General features: G+C 35.4%; 1 protein-coding gene across 1 annotated transcript in view; it reads left to right on the forward strand.

The window, feature by feature from the left end:
* Positions 1 to 16,009, forward strand: part of LOC103604142 (exocyst complex component 6B-like) — an 87,273-nt gene extending 71,264 nt beyond the window's left edge. The window contains exon 6 of the mRNA XM_008588732.1: positions 15,167 to 16,009. Within this exon, the coding sequence (XP_008586954.1) occupies positions 15,167 to 15,425 (259 nt within the window). The 3' untranslated portion in view covers positions 15,426 to 16,009. The remainder of the gene's footprint in view (positions 1 to 15,166) is intronic.
* The last annotated feature ends 336 nt before the right edge of the window (positions 16,010 to 16,345 follow it).

The following is a 16,345-nucleotide window of genomic DNA, read 5'->3' on the forward strand; positions in this document are numbered from 1 at the left end:
GGCCCGCGTGCGGGACCGGGGCCCGGCAACGGGATTGCAAACCCCGGCGTTGCTCCCGCGCCTTGCTCAGCCAGTGAGCGGGAACCGGTCCGTATGTGGGATCCGAACCCTCGGGCGGGAGCGCCGCCGCGCTTCCCAAGCAGCGCACTATCTAGTGCGCCACCGGGCTGGCCCCAGTCCTCGTTTTTTGAGATTCATTCATTCACTTAAAAATGAATTGAGCATCTAATATGTGCTAGGCATTACTCTTGGTGCTGGGGATATAGCTGTGAACAAAACAGACAAAACTATCTACTCTTATGTGGCTTACATATTAGTGTAGAGCTTATTTTCTTTATGTACATGGATCTAGTTCACTCATTTTAATCTCTCTATGGTAGTCCATTATATAAATAATATTTCCCTTCCCAATTTCCAGTTGTCATAAATGCTATTCACCAATATATCTAGCTCAACCTTCTTTGAGCACAAGGTAGATTATATTTCCGGGGCTCCATATGTATGGGTTGTGCCATGTGACTGTTTCTTCCCGGTAAGATGTGAGAAGTGATGTGTATCATCTGTGGGCTTAGCATTTAGTTTCTAGTGTGGGTCCCTCCACGGTTTTCTTATTTTCCCTTGGTCATGACAAATGGAAAGTTTCAAGATGATGTCCTGATTAACTTCAATGGAGCAGAACTTTCCTGCCAACCTATTATGACTATATAACCCAAGTAAGTTTTAAATCATTGTTTTAAGCCACTGAGATTTTTGTAGTGGTTGTTACTACAGGATAACTATGCTGAATGATATTATGAGGGACATTTGGTATGTTTTCTGTTATTTGCTATGGCAGATAATGGTGCAGTAAATATCCTTGTTCATGTCTCTTTGGATTCACATTCAAAATTTCTTGAGAGTGGTGCTCTTCAAATGTTGCTATGCACATGAATCACATGGGGATTAGTTAAATGTAAATTCTGACTCAGTAGGTCTCAGGTCATTCCTGAGATTCTGCATTTTCTTCCAAGATTCCAGGTAATGTCAGTTCTGCTGATCTAGGATTTATACCTAGAGGGAGATCAGCTAGATCAAAGAAAGGGTATCCATGTCTTTAATCTTATTAAATACTGTTCTCCAAAGTGATTTACACATTTACATTACCACCAGCATTTTATGGGAGGTCCTATTACTCTACGTCTTGTAAGATCTATATTGTCAAACTTTTTGATTTTTGCCAGCCTGATGATTGTGAAATGATAGATCACTGTTCTGCGTTTTCATTTCTTTGATTAGATTACTAGTAAGACTGGTTTTTAGGCATTTGGGTTTTCTTTCATATGCTTTGCCTATTTTTCTCTTAGGTTGTCTGTCGCTTTCTTTTTCATTCATAGGAATTCATTATGTACTTTGGATGCCTTTTCCTGTTACGTGCTGCAAATACTGGCTTCCTGTGCATGGCTTATCTATTAACCTTGTCCAGTTAGTAATTTTTGCTGTATTAGTTTTAAGTTTTGATATAGTCAAATTTACATTCTCAAATTCAGTATAAATAAATGTGTCTTTTTCCTGAACCATTTCAAAGTTAGTTTCTAACATGATGCACTGTCATTCCCAAATACTTTACTGTGATTTCCTACAGACGAAGATATTCTCCTGTGCAACCACAATGAAATACAGAATGGAAATTAACATTGATATATTACTAGCATCTAATCCTCATACCCAGTTCAAGTTTTGACACTTATCTCAGTCATGTTCTTTATAGTAAAAGAATCAAGTTTAAATCACATCCTACATTTAATTGTCATGTGTCTTTAATGTTCTTCAGTCTGGAATTATCCTCAGTCTTTCCTTGACTTTCATGACCTTGTCATTTTTGAACAGTACAGGCCAGTTATTTTGTAGAATGATCTTGCTTTTTTAAAAAGGTCTCATCTGACAATGTTTTTTACTTGGACTGTTTAGATCTTTTTACATTTAATGTAATTATCAATATATGAGATTAAATCTACAGTCTTTTAATTTATTTTCCATTTGTCCTATCTGTTCTTTGTTTCTTCTTGTTATTCCTGCCTTCTTTTCAATCAACTGTATTTTAGGATTTCATTTGATCTTCACTTATAACTTATTGTCTATACCTGTCTATTTCTGTTACTTTTTAAGTGGTTGCTTCTAGCTTTATAATGATATCTTTAACTTATAGTGGATCTTTAAATAATATTATATCAAATCATATACAATGTAAGGTTATTATAACAATATCTTTCCATTTTCCTTCCCTTCCTAGTGTTATTGTTGTCATAGATCTTATTTCTAAATGTGGGATAGTGCCCACAATACATTTTCATTTTTGCTGTAAACTTTTTACCTTTTAAAGAAATTATGAAATAAGAGAAAATGTCTTTTATATTTACTCAATTTACCACTTCTGGCACTTTTTATTCCTTTATTTAGATCCAAATTTTCATCTGGCATTATTTTTCTCCCCTGCTTAAAGAACATCCTTTAACATTTCTTGTTTGATCAGTCTGTTGGCTATGAATTTTTTCAATAATACAATATTTCTGAAGAAGTCTTTATTTTACCTTCAGTTTTTAATTGAGTTATAATTTGCGTATCATAACATTCATTTTTAAGTGTACAGTTCAGTGGTTTTTAGTACATTCACAAGGCTGTGCCACTACCACCACTACCTGATTCTAGAACATATTCATTACTTCAGAAAGAAACCTGTAGCCATTTCTCTTTCCCCTCAGCCCTGGCAAACACTAATCTACTTTCTATCTCTATAGATTTGCCTATTTTGAACATCTCATATAAATGGAATCATATGATATGAGGCCTTTTGTGACTGGCTTCTTCCACTTAGCATAGTGTGTTTAAGATCCATCTGTGTTGTAGCATGTATCACTAGCTTATTCCTTTTTATGGCTGAATGCTCTTCCATTGCATGGATATACCACGTTTTAAAATCTTTTCATCAATTGATTAATATTTAGTTTATTTTCACTTTTTAGCTGTTATGAATAATGCTGCCACAAATATTTATTTACAAGTTTTTGTGTGGGCATATGCTTTCAGTTCTCTTAGAAAAATTGCTGGGTCATATGGTAACTCTATGTTTTACCCTTTTGAGGAACTGTCAGACTGTTTTCTAAAGCAGATGCACCTTTTTGTCTTCCCAATAGCAACATATGAGGGATCCAGTTTCTGTACATCCCAGTCAATACTTATCGTCTGTGTTTTTGATTATAGCCATCCTGGTGGGTAGGACATAGTATCTCATTGTTCACTTTCATTTTTGAAAAATATTTTCAATGGGTATAGAATTCTAGGTTTATAGTTTTATTAGTTTGTAAGACATCATTTCATTGTCTTGTTAAGTTTCTGAGAAGAGGTGTATGAACAGTCTTTCTTTGTCTGTGTGTAACATGTATTTTCTCCAGCTGATTTAAAGCTTTTTTCTTTATCATTTGTTTCCAGCAATTTGATTTTGGTGCACTTTGGTATAAATATGTGTGCATGCGTGCATGCAGGTGTGTTATTTATCCTGCTTATGGTTTGTTTAGCGTCTTGGAACTGTGAGTTTACAATTTTAATAAAATGTGGAAAATGTTCAGACATTATTTTCCCAGACATTTTTTCCTGTGCTTTCCCCATTGCCATTCTGGGACTTCAGTTACATCTCTGTTGGACAGCTTGATATAATCCCACAGGTGACTTGAAGATCTATTCTTTTTTTCCCCATTCTTTCTTCTCTTTGTGCTTTATTTGAGATAGATTTTATTGCTCTGTTTAAGTGCACTGATCTCTCTCTCTCTTTTGTGTTGTCTAATCTTTTAATTCCATCTAGTGAAATGTTCACTTCATATATTTTTTATGTTTAGAAATTCCATTTGGTTTTTTATGTTTCATTTCTCTTATTATTTTTGTGTCTTTTTGTAAATACACGTGCATAGTTCTGATAGCTGTTTTCATGTACTTTTTTGCTAGTTCTGCCACTTGTAGCAATTTTGAATCTTTCTGCAGACCAGTTTTGTTTTTTGTGGTTGTAAGTCAATTTTTTTTTTGTTCTTGTCATGTCTAGTAATTTTTGGTTGGATAATGGATGTTATGATATTATGTTAATGAGTGTCTGGATGTTGGGGGACTTTTTTTTTTTCCTTAGAGAGCATTGGGCTTTGTTTTGGCAAATATTTATTTACAGATCAGTTGTTCTTGTCATGTCTAGTAATTTTTGGTTGGATAATGGATGTTATGTTATTATGTTAATGAGTGTCTGGATGTTGGGGGACTTTTTTTTTTTTCCTTAGAGAGCATTGGGCTTTGTTTTGGCAAATATTTATTTACAGATCAGTTTGATCCCTTTAAACTCCATTTTTAAGTTCTACCAGGCCTACCTTTATTCCAGGGACAGTTTAACTATTAAAAAAGACTTGATCCCTCTGTAATCTACTTCGAATAACTCAGGCGTTCCCAAAGACTCTTCACTTTAGCTGTTTAGGGTTCTGTTTCTCTGCCTTGACAGATTCACCTTACATCTCCCTAATTGCTTGCTTCCTCTCTCCTTCTCTCCCTCCCTTTCTATCTTTATTTCTTTTTGCCTATCTGTGTGGAATCTCACTTTTTCCTTGCCTGGCCTAGTACTCAGCAAAGACTCAAGGGAATCCCTGTGTAGATTTCTGCAGTTCCTTTTCTACATTGCTCTCTCTTTTTTTTTTTTGTGGGAACTCTTCCATACAACTTTAAGCTGCCTCAAGTTTCCTGAACTGCTATTTCTGACTCTTTAGGTCAGCAAGGCTGCTGGGCTCTGTTTGGGTGTTCTCTGTGTCCCTGATAGAAATCACCTTCAGGTAGATAACCCAGGTAATTATTAAATTCACCTTATTTATTTCCCTTTTATCAGAGATCACAGTTTTGTGTTACATGATGTCCAGTGTCTGAAAACAGTTGTTTTTGTGTTTTAGCCAGTATTCTACTTGTTTATAAAGTGAGAGTTCATGTCTGTTCCTTGTTATGCATTCATTGGCTGTATGCCTAGTTATTTTTTATTTATATATTTTAAAGCTGTAAATACTGATTATACTGCTGGGTTTTATGCTGCCTAAGGAAAGACATCTGACTATCTTTCTGTCTCTAATGCATAGAAGAGATTAAATATTTATGATGCTCTTTGGTTAGGAATGGCTAATATTGTACTGTGGTGAAAGCTTTTATTTCATATTTTATCGTACTCTGAATTTAAAAAAAATTCTTATAGGTGGTTCTGATTAGCTTTCAAGGACCTCTTAATAGGATTTAAATAACCATTGTGAAGGAGTTTCATGCCATGGCAAGGGCAAAAATTTGCCAAAATTTTATTTACCTGGAATCAACGTTACTCTTCTTACAATAGCATTCAACTGTGTCTAACTTATTCTGACTGTATTAGTCCATTCTGTTGCTTATAACAAAATACCTGTAACTGGGTGATTTGTAAGAAAATGAAATTTGTTGCTTTCAGTTTCAGAGGCTGGGAAGTCCAAAGTTGAGGGAACACATTGGTTGAGCATCTTCTTTGGTGGTGACACTGGGTGTCGTGTTGCCAGATGGTGGAAGCAGAGCCAGAGAGACTCTCAAATGTTCTCCTTTCAAAGCCCTCAGAACCATACCCATGACCACCATTGTTAATCCATGCATGTAGGGCACAGTCCTACAATTTAATCAGCCCTTTAAGACCCCACCTTCCAATTACCATAATAGGATTTCCCACCCTCAACAGTTACAGTGGTCATTAAGCATCAATGACTTTGGGGGGCCATTCAATCTACTGCACTGACCTCATGTATCCAATTTATAGGATTATTTAGACCTCTTTTCCTGCCTTCTTCCCTTTTATTCCTTTACTTTATTTCTGCTTACATCTCTATTATGGAGCCTGCATGGAGAGTGAGCACACATGCAAATGAAACTTAGGAATTCTGCTTTTGGTTTAGTTTTAATAATGTTTTGAAGTTTTGTTAAAAGTAATGTCAAAATCTAGTTTTGGATTTCCATGGCCACAGTAAATAGAATTTTTTTCTTTTGGTGCTTGCTATACAGGTGTTTACTTGGCTGTCACTAGAAATACACTTGAAATACACTAGAAATTTGAATATTCTTATTGATCTGTTATAGTTAGAACATGATTGTGCTAAGGAAGGGACAATAGGGAAATAAGGTGGTATTCTTTGTTGCCAGGAATCACAGGGTTTTGTATTAATTAGCCTTGAAAAAAAGTGGAGTTATTTGACAGACCAGATGTTTTCAGCATGAGCCATGTGTCTCATCATTGAACGTGCCTTGTGTCTGCAGGCAACATTGTTGGATTTTTTTTCATTCTATAAACAACGTTCCAAAATATAACTAAACCCCAAAGTATGTTTATCTTTTTGGCTTAATTTCTGGCTTTCTCTCCATTCTAAAGTTTCTCTCTAGAGGAATTGCATTTTATTATACATAGCTCTTTGTACCTAATTGTAGTATAAACACCATTTTGTTTACACTAAACCATGTGAATTGTACTGTTCATGAATCTGTAAAATTTTAATAAAAGCAACTATTTCAGATTTAACTCTATTTGTACTTTATTCCTAAATTTAGTGGGAATAAATCTTTCTTCCCTCCATTTATTTGGACTAAGATTTTGATTTTTGGAACGCATGAGGGAAAACGTAAAAAGAAATAAAACAAGTAAAACCAGTCTCTAGTCTTTAGTGTTTGTGGTACAAGTGCATTGGAGCAAGAAGAGCTTAAGTATCTGCTATGAAAATCATTCTTAAGGTCCAAAATAGAACTGTAAGTCTTTTTTTTATTAATAGGGATGGAACTGAGTTTTCCTGTACTAAATACATCATGGGAAATGTGGAAATTAAAAGCATGAAGAAGAAAATTATCATTTGTAATGTTGCTGTCCAAAGGAAAAAATCATGGTTAACATTTTGCATATATGTATTTTTCTAGTCATTTTTCTCTGCACTTGTGTGTGCTTGTATTCAGTGACATGTATGTCATACATTCATACATATTTGTAATTTATACATGTATAAATATTTGTAATTTTGAAAAATGTATGATTATACTCGTAAGATCTATTTTTTTTAAATTGCTGCACCATTCCTAGAGTTACTGCAATGCCAGGCTGGTGTGCGGAGTGGATGCAGCAAACTCTCATTCCATCTTCCTGCTCTGATAATTTATTTAATATATTGTCTTCTGATAGAGGATGTATTAAATATTAAACTGATAAGAACAGATAATATACTTGATCTTAGCCAGAAGGCTGAGAAGTGATAAGATCTGTATTTTGAAATGATTTTAATTCAACAATATTGTAAACATTTTGTTATTTCATTAGTCTTTTACTACATGGATATATCGTAATGTGTTTAACCAATTTCTTGTTACTAGATGTCTGGGTTAGTTTTTTTAAAAATTTGCTAGTATAAGTAACTCTATAATTCAAGAGGCTAAGCATATTTTTGTACATCTGATTTTTTTTGGAAATGCAATTGTGGAATAGTTGTTTTGCTAAAATTCTTCATTGAAAACTTGTATTCTTTTTTTTTTTTTTTTTGACTGGTAAGGGGATCATAACCCCTGTCCTGGTGTTGCCTGCACCATGCTCAGCCAGTGAGTGCCCCAGCCATCCCCATACAGGATCCGAACCTGCAGCCTCAGCGCTACCAGTGCTGCACTCTCCTGAGTGAGCCACAGGGCCGGCCCTGAAAACATGTATTTTTAATAATTGTTTACCAGCAGGCTGTGAATTCTTATTTTTTGAAATTCTTGATAATAATACATATTATCTTTTAAGAAATCTTTGGCAACTTGAGTGACAAAATTATGTTTTTGATTTGCATTTTCTACACACATCATTGAACTGATGTTCAATTTTTTTTATGTGTTGGTCCTTTTTTCACTCTTTTGTAAATTTGCTTTGTTCACTGTTTTTTTTAAAGAACTCTAGTTTATTAGTCTTATATATATATGTAATGAATGATCTTTACCAGTTTATTTGCTCTTTAGTCTTGTTATATTCTTTTCATGGAGAACTTATTTTGTTTTTACCTAGTCAACCTTATTGGTCTTAGTTTTGTTTGTCTTCCTGTGCTTATGGAAGCTTTCCTATCAGATAAATATTGTCTTTTATTGTAATAGAATGTCATCTGTATCACTAGCAATACTTGTTGTCTTTAAGTCTTTTGTATCTTATATTAATATAGCCATTCCAGATCTTTTATGGCTATTTTTTGTATGGTATATCTTGTTGTCTTCCATCTTTTACTTTCATCCTATTTGTGTCTTTGTAGACAGTATGTAGTTGGACCATGCTTTTTGAATCCCATCTGACAATGTCTACCTTTTGATTGGAGTATTTAGTCCATTCACATTTAATGTAATTACTGACATGATTGGATTTTGCTCTTTGTTTTCTGTATTTTTCACGTCCTTTTTGCCTTTTTCCTCCTTCATGCCTTCTTTTGTGTTAAATATTTCATAGTGTGCTATTTAAATTCTTTTGTTTATTTTATTTATTTATTTATTTATTTTTTTCCTTTTTGTCTTTTTTCGTGTCTGGCAACGGATCGCAACCCTGTCGCGCCCGTACCGGACCGGGACCGGCAACGAGATCGCAACCCTCGGCGCCGCGCCTGCACCTCGCTCAGCCAGTGAGCGGGAACCGGTCTGTATGTGGGATCCGAACCCTTGGTGGGAGCGCCACCGCGCTCCCAAGCGGCGCACTGTAGCAGTGTGCCACCAGGCCGGCCCTTGTTTATTTTTTAATGATATATATTTTGAGTTATTTTCTTAGAGGTTGCTCTGTGGATTATAATATGCATCATAACTTATCACAGTCTACTTTAGGTCATTGCTGATGGATATTTGAAACAATGTATAGGAGTAGTTTTGCTGCAGCACAGCTCCATTTTTCCCTCTTCTCTGTGCTACAGTTGTCATATATATTGTATCTATATATTTTATAAACCCAACAATCATTTCTTTTAAATATCTTTTAAGAAATTAAAGAGAAAAATATGTTTATATAATCTTTTATATTTAGCATATATTTACTATTTCCTATGATCTTTATTTCTTCCTTTGAATTCAGGTTACCAATTGCTGTCATTTCCTTTCAGGCTTCCATTAGTATTTCTTGTAATACAGGTCTGCTAGCAAGGAGTTCTCTCAGTTTTTATTTATTGGGGAACATATTGTATTTCACTTTCATTTTTGGTTTTTTCCATTTGAGAATATTTTTATTTACTTTTATTTCATTTTATTTTTTATTGGTTATGAATATTCATGGGATACAAAGCTGACTGTCACCACTTGTGCCCAAGATGTGATGGCCTGGTTCATACTGGCAGCATGCCCATTACCACAAATTGTGATTATACCCCATGTCCCTCACCCAATTACCCTGACCTCCCTCTCCATCCCCATTCCCCCCACTCCACTTTGTATTGCAAGGTATGCTTTCTCCCTGTGCAAGTCCAATGTACCACTGTGATCTTTCTTTCCTTCCTTCTTTCTCTCTTAGAGAGAAACAGTACCATGCTGTTTTGGTTACTATAGCTTTGTAGTATAATTTGAAGTTAGGTAGTGTTATGCCTCTGGCTTTATTTTTTTTGCTCAAGATTGCTTTGGCTAGTCAGGGTCTTTTGTTGTTCCATATGAATGTTAAGATTGTTTTTTCACTGAATCTGTAGACTGCTTTGGGTATTATAGACATTTTCACAATGTTAGTTTTTTCAGTCCAAGTGTATGGAATGTTTTTCCATCTTTTTGTGTCTTCTTTAATTTCTTTCAGTAGTGGTTTGTAGTTCTCATTGTAAGATCTTTCACCTCCTTGGTTAAATTGATTCCTGGGTATTTTATTTTTTTCATGACTGTTGTAAATGAGGTTACTTTCTTGATTTCTCTTTCTGTTAACTTGGTATTGGAAAATGTAGATGCAGCTGATTTTGGGGCATTTATTTTGTATCCTGCAATGTTACTGAAATTATTAACCAGCTCTAGAGGTTTTTTTTTTTTTTTTTTTTTTTCTTTTTGTCTTTTTTACTGACCGGTAACGGGATCGCAACCCTCGGTGTTGCGCCCGCACCGCGCTCAGCCAATGAGCGGGAACCGGTCTCCACATGGGATCCAAACCCTCGGCGGGAGCGCCGCCGCACTCCCAAGCGGTGCACTCTCCAGTGCGCCACCGGGCTGACCCTCTAGATGTTTTTTGATAGAGTCTTTAGGCTTTTATATATATAGTATCATTTCATCTGCAAATAGGGACAGTTTCACTTCATTTTTCCAATCTGGATGCCCTTTATTTCTTTTTCTTGCCTGATTGCTCTGGCTAGTACTTCCAGTACTATGTTAAATAGAAGAGGTGAGAGTGGGCATCTTGTTCCTATTCTTAAGGGAAAAGCCTTCTGTTTTTCCTCATTCAGAATGATACTAGTGGTGAGCTTGTCATATATGGCTTTTATTGTGTTACTTTCCTTCTACACCTAATTTGTTGAGAGTCTTTATCATGAAGGGATGTTGAATTTTGTCAAATGCTTTTTCAGTATCTATTGAGATAATAAAATTATATGGTTTTTTCCCTTGATTTTGTTGATGTGATGTCTCACATTTATTGACTTTCATATGTCGAACCATCCTTGCATCCCTGGGATGAATCCCACTTGATCATGGTGTATAATTTTTTTGATGTGTTGCTGTATTCTGATTGCTCATATTTTGTTGAGGATTTTTACATCTATATTCATCAAGGATATTGGCTTGTAATTTTCTTTTATTGTTGTGTCTTTATCTGGTTTTGGTATCACAGTAATGTTGGCCTCATAGAAAGAGTTTGGGAGAATGGCTTCTTTTTCAATTTTTTGGAATAGTTTGAGGAGAATTGGTATTAATTCCTCTTTAAGGATTCAATACAATTCAGCTGTAGAGCCATCTGGACCTGGGCTTTTCTTTGTTGGAAGACTGCTGATTACTGCTTCAATCTTGTTGCTTATTATTGGTCTGTTCAGGTTTTCTATCTCTTGTTGGTTAAGTCCGGGTAGTTTGTATGAGTCCAGAAACTTATCCATATCTTCCAGGTTTTCATATTTGTTGTCATACAGTCATTTATAATAGTTTCAAGTGATTCTTTGATTTCTGTGGCATCAGTTGTAAGGTCTCCCTTTTCATTTCTGATTTTTTTTTATTTGGGTCTTTTCTATTCTTTTTTTTGTTAACCTAGCTAATGGTTTGTCTAATTTATTTATGTTCTCAAAAAACTATCTTTTTGTTTCATTGATCTTTTGTATCATTTTTTGGGTTTCTTTCATTTAGTTCTGCTCTGATCTTAATTGTTTCTTTCAGTCTACTAACTTTAGGATTGGATTGTTGTTATTTTTCTAGTTCTTTGAGGCATAGTGTTAAGTTGTTTATTTGATAGCTTTCCATTCTTTTGATGTGTTTATTTTATTTATAAAATAAATATTTCTTGTTTAATTCTTCCTGGACCCATAGGTTGTTAAGGAGCCTATTGTTTAGTTTGCATGTATTTTTATAGTTTACAGGGTTTTCTTTGTTATTAATTTCCAGTTTCATTCTATTGTGGTCTGAAAAGATACTTGGAATGATTTCAGTTTTTTAAAATTTGCTGAGACTAGATTTGTGACCTACTATTTGGTCTGTCCTGGAGAATGTTCCATGTGCTGGTGGAAAGTATATTCTTTAGTTGCTGGGTGAAATGTTCTGTATATATCTGCTAGGTCCATTTGGTCTAAGTTGTAGTTTAAATCCTGTGTCTCTTTGTTGATTTGTTGCCTAGAAGATCTGTCCCATACTGAGAGAGGGGTGTTCAGGTTACCCACTATTAACTTATTTTATTATTTTATTTTATTTTATTTTTTTTGTCCTTTTGGAGACTGGCCGCACCGCGCTCAGCCAGTGAGCGCTGTGAGCGCACTGGCCATCCCTATATACAATCCGAACCCGCGGTGGGAGCGCTGCTGTGCTCCCAGCGCCGCACTCTCCCAAGTGCGCCACGGGCTTGGCCCCCCACTATTAATTTATAAAGGTCTATTTCTTAATTTAGTTCTAAGACTGTTTGCTTTATATATCTGGGTGCTCCAGTATTGGGTACATACATATTTATGATTGTTATATCTTCTAGCTGGATAGATCCCTTTATCATTATATAGTGACCTTCTTTGTCTCTTTTTATGTTTTTTGGTTTAAAGTCTATTTTATCTGATATAAGAATAGCTACTCCTGCTTGTTTTAGGTTTCTGTTTGCATTGTATATCTTTTTCCATCCCTTCACTTTTAGTCTGTGTATGAGATGAGTCTCTTTACAGGTGAGGTGAGTCTCTTGAAGACAGCATATACTTGGGTCTAGCTTTTTAATCCAAACAGTCAGTCTGTGTCTTTTGAATGGGGAGTTTAATCCATTCACATTTAGGGTAGTTATTCATAGGTATTGTTTATTTCCTGTCATTTAATTGCTTTTTGTTTAGATATTTTATATATCTTTTGACCTTTACTTCCCCTTTTATTTCTCTTCTTCATTCTTATTTGGAAATTTGAGTTGGAATGATTTAGCTTCTTTCTCTTTCTCATTGGCATTTTTGTTTTAATAGTGGGTTTTGCTCTTCTTGTGTATCCATAGTAGTGATCATCCTTATTCAGATTCCAGACGAAGGAATCGCTTGAGAATTTCTTGCAGAGCTGGTCATGTGGTGGTGAATTCCCACAATATTTGTTTGTCTGGGAAATACACTATTTCTCCTTCATTTCTGAAGGAGAGCCTTGCTGGGTAAAGGATTCTTGGCTGGAAATTTTTTTCTTTTAGTATTTTGAATTTATCATTCCACTTCCTTCTGTCCTGTAGGATTTCAGTCGAGAACTCTGCTGTTAGTCTCATGGGGGTTCCCTTTTAGGTGACATGATGCTTTTCTCTCTTGCTTTTAGAATTCTCTTTGTCTTTGAGCTTTGCAATTTGATGATAATTTGTCTCGGAGAGGATCTTTTTGGATTGAATCTGTTTGGGGACCTTTGAGCTTCCTGGATTTGAAGGTCTGCATCTCTTCCTGCACCTGGAAGTTTTCTGTTATTATTTCCTTGAATAGGTTTTTGATGCCTTTTCCTTTCTCCTCCCCTTCTGGAATACCCACAATTCAGGTGTTAGAGCACTTGAGGTTTTCTTCTATCTCTCTTAGATTTTGTTCATTATTTTTAATTATTTTTTCCTTTTTTTGTCTGCCTGGGTTATTTCAAAATGACCATCTTTGAGATCTGAAATTCTTTTCTTCCTCTTGCTTGAGCCTGCTGCTGAAGCTCTTTGTTGTGTTTTTTATTTCAATAAGTGAATCTTTCATTTTTAGGAGTTCTGCCACATTCTTTCTTAAGGTATTAATCTCTGTAAATTTTCTCCTTCATATTCTGGATATTTTTTCTTCTTTCATTGTGTTCTCTAATTGAGTCTTCTCTTATCTTTTCGAGTTTTCCTAAGATCATTGCTCAGAATTCCTTTTCTGACATTTCAAGGATTCTGTGTTCTATGGGGTCTGGTGTTTGAACATTACTGTATTCCTTCAGTGGTGTCATATCTTCTTGTTTGTTTGTAGCTTTAGTATTTTTTCATTGATGTTTGGTCATCTGGTAGAGGACTTGCTTCTTCTGTTACTCTGGGGTTGGGTATGAGGATTAAGATTTCCTCCACTGTTTGCATCTCTACTGGTGACTCTTTTTATATCAATGTAGTTGAGTGAGTGGCAGGTTGCTTGTAGAGGGGCCCTGGCTGCTACTGTGGTGGTGAACTGTCCTTGTGGTGACAGTAGGTGTGGCGGTGGCTATATTACACCACCTTGGCTCTTTTTTCAGCTTTACTTGGCCATAGACTGATCCCTGATGCCATGTGGGTCTCAGCTCACCTCGGTGTCTGCTGGGCTCACTTTCATTTTTAAAGGATAGTCATTAGTTAATGATTGGTCAGAGACTGTGCTTAAACAAAGGTTTCCACTCTGCCAATGGAATGTATGTGGGTTAGGGAGTGCATTAAAAGTTCAGGCAGTTTCCAAGTGTGTCTGAGCTCTTACTTTCTGCCAGGCCTTCTTAGGTCTCTTATGTGCGTACAGCCTCTTAGCCAGTGATGTGTGGAGTGCATAGGCCTTTTAGGTATTCCTTGCATGTGTGCACAGCCTGTCAGTAAGGAACATGTGGAGAGCTTATCAAACCCTTCTGTAGCACTCTTATTTCTGTTACCTCCCAGTTGAATTTCTGGTTAGTTCTCCAGTCTGTTGTTTGCCCCAACCCAGACTGCATCTTTAGGCTAGAGCTGAAGGCTTTTTCTTTTCTTTTCTTTTTTATTTAAACTGAGTTTGGTACTTTTACTATCAATACCACTCGATATGGGATTTTCACCCTCTGCTCCAAATCATGCCAACCCCTAATGCCAGTGAAGCTGCTGGTTTTTGTGACTAGTCATGATCAATGACCAGGAGTAGGGGAATTGGATGGGAGCTGATAAAAGTAGCCCCAGGCAAAAATACTGCAGAGCCTCACTGTTCAGCAGTTTTCACGAATAAACACTTCTTGATTTGTTTTTCTCCTTTGGTTAATTTCCAGAGCCTTGAAATGGTTGTTCTGGATAGTTTTGTCTACTTTGCATTTGTTTTTTGGGTAGAAGATTTATAAAGCTCTTTCCTCTGCTGTAGTTGGAAGTCTAGCCTTGGGTTCTTCATTATATTTTATTTCTTTTTGGTGGCTGGCCAGTGTGGGGATCCGAATCCTTGACCTTGGTGTTATCAGTACCATGTTGTAACTGACTGAGCTAACTGGCCAGCCTGGGTACCTCATTTTCTAAGATTTTTTTTTGCATTGAGATGATCATTTTTTATTTGTTTTTATTCTTTATGTAGTTAATTTCACTGATAGATATTCCAAGTTTTACACATTCTTTGGATAAAATCTTTGATTGTAATTTCTTAGGCTTTTAAAGCATATATTTATTAATTTATAATAATTTTAGATTTTTATCTATTGATGTTTTTATTAAAACTTAATACTGGATTTGTCTTAATGTACAGTGAAAACAACAGCTAGAAGTTTTGCCTGAGGAGTATATCTGTAACCCTAAAGAAGACTGAATTGAGCTAAAGGTGATCGATTTCTTTTGTAGGCATTATCCTGCACTGAAAACACTGGAACATCTAGAACATACCTATCTGCCTCAAGTGAGCCACTATCGATTTTGCAAGGTGATGGTGGACAACATCCCCAAGCTTCGAGAAGAAATTAAGGATGTTTCTATGTCTGATCTCAAAGACTTTCTGGAGAGCATCCGCAAACATTCAGACAAAATTGGAGAGACTGCCATGAAGCAAGTAGGTCTTGTGTTTATGATAGGTTGGCCGGTGGCTTTTCAAGTATTCAGTTAAACACAGGTTTCTTTTTGCCAGGTGTCTTAATTGTTTCTTATAAATTTCTTTTCAAGGAGAGTCCTTCATCCTTATGGGAACACATGATTAAGAAATATTTTTTGTTTTCTTGACAGAGCAATGAGCTATTGATTAGTATATTGTTTTGCTCTGTGGCTGTTCAGTAATTGCTGATAGATTGTGATGATTTTTATTGGGGATTTGAAGAACTTTTTCTGTTTTTCTATACTTTCCTTGACTTGATATGATTTGAAGCCCAAGATATTTTAAAGTTCTCTTTCTAGTTAGTGACCTAAATTTTGTTGCATGTGCCTTTGGCTGATTATTTACTATGTAAGCAAGATGTCATGTTATATATGATATTTCTGATATTAACAGAAATATTATAAAAAAGACCTATTGAGAAATGGTGTGAATTATGATCATAGAAGGGGATTTATTTGTGGCTTGTTCAATTAACAAATATGTTAGAAATATTTAGATTTTTAAAAACAAATATCTTCATCTCTATGTTACCAAAGCCACAAGGAATATCTGCGTTTCTTTGGTCATTATGAATAAAATAGCAGTAATGATTTGCAGTAGTACTTGCTCTTTTGAAATTTGTCACATTGATTTTATCAAAATTTCCCAGTGTACCTGATAATGTAGCCTACAACAATAAATAGAAGATTCAGTTGTTTATGGAAAGTGTTTTTTTTTTGTTTGTTTGTTTCTATAAACAATAATATTCCTGAATAGGTCATTTATAGTTCTTATCATTCTGTGGGAAATGAGGAAATAGGTTATATTATGAATCATATTTTAGGACTCAAATATACTTGATAATCTTAGTTCAGATGGCTATTTGATTCTACAAAAGAGACTTGCCAATTTTTCTCAGGGAATGTGGATTTTTTTTTACCTTTCTTCCTTTAAAT

This window comes from Galeopterus variegatus, unplaced genomic scaffold (genome assembly GCF_000696425.1).
Source record: "Galeopterus variegatus unplaced genomic scaffold, G_variegatus-3.0.2 Scaffold4998, whole genome shotgun sequence".
NCBI classification, from domain to species: domain Eukaryota; kingdom Metazoa; phylum Chordata; class Mammalia; order Dermoptera; family Cynocephalidae; genus Galeopterus; species Galeopterus variegatus.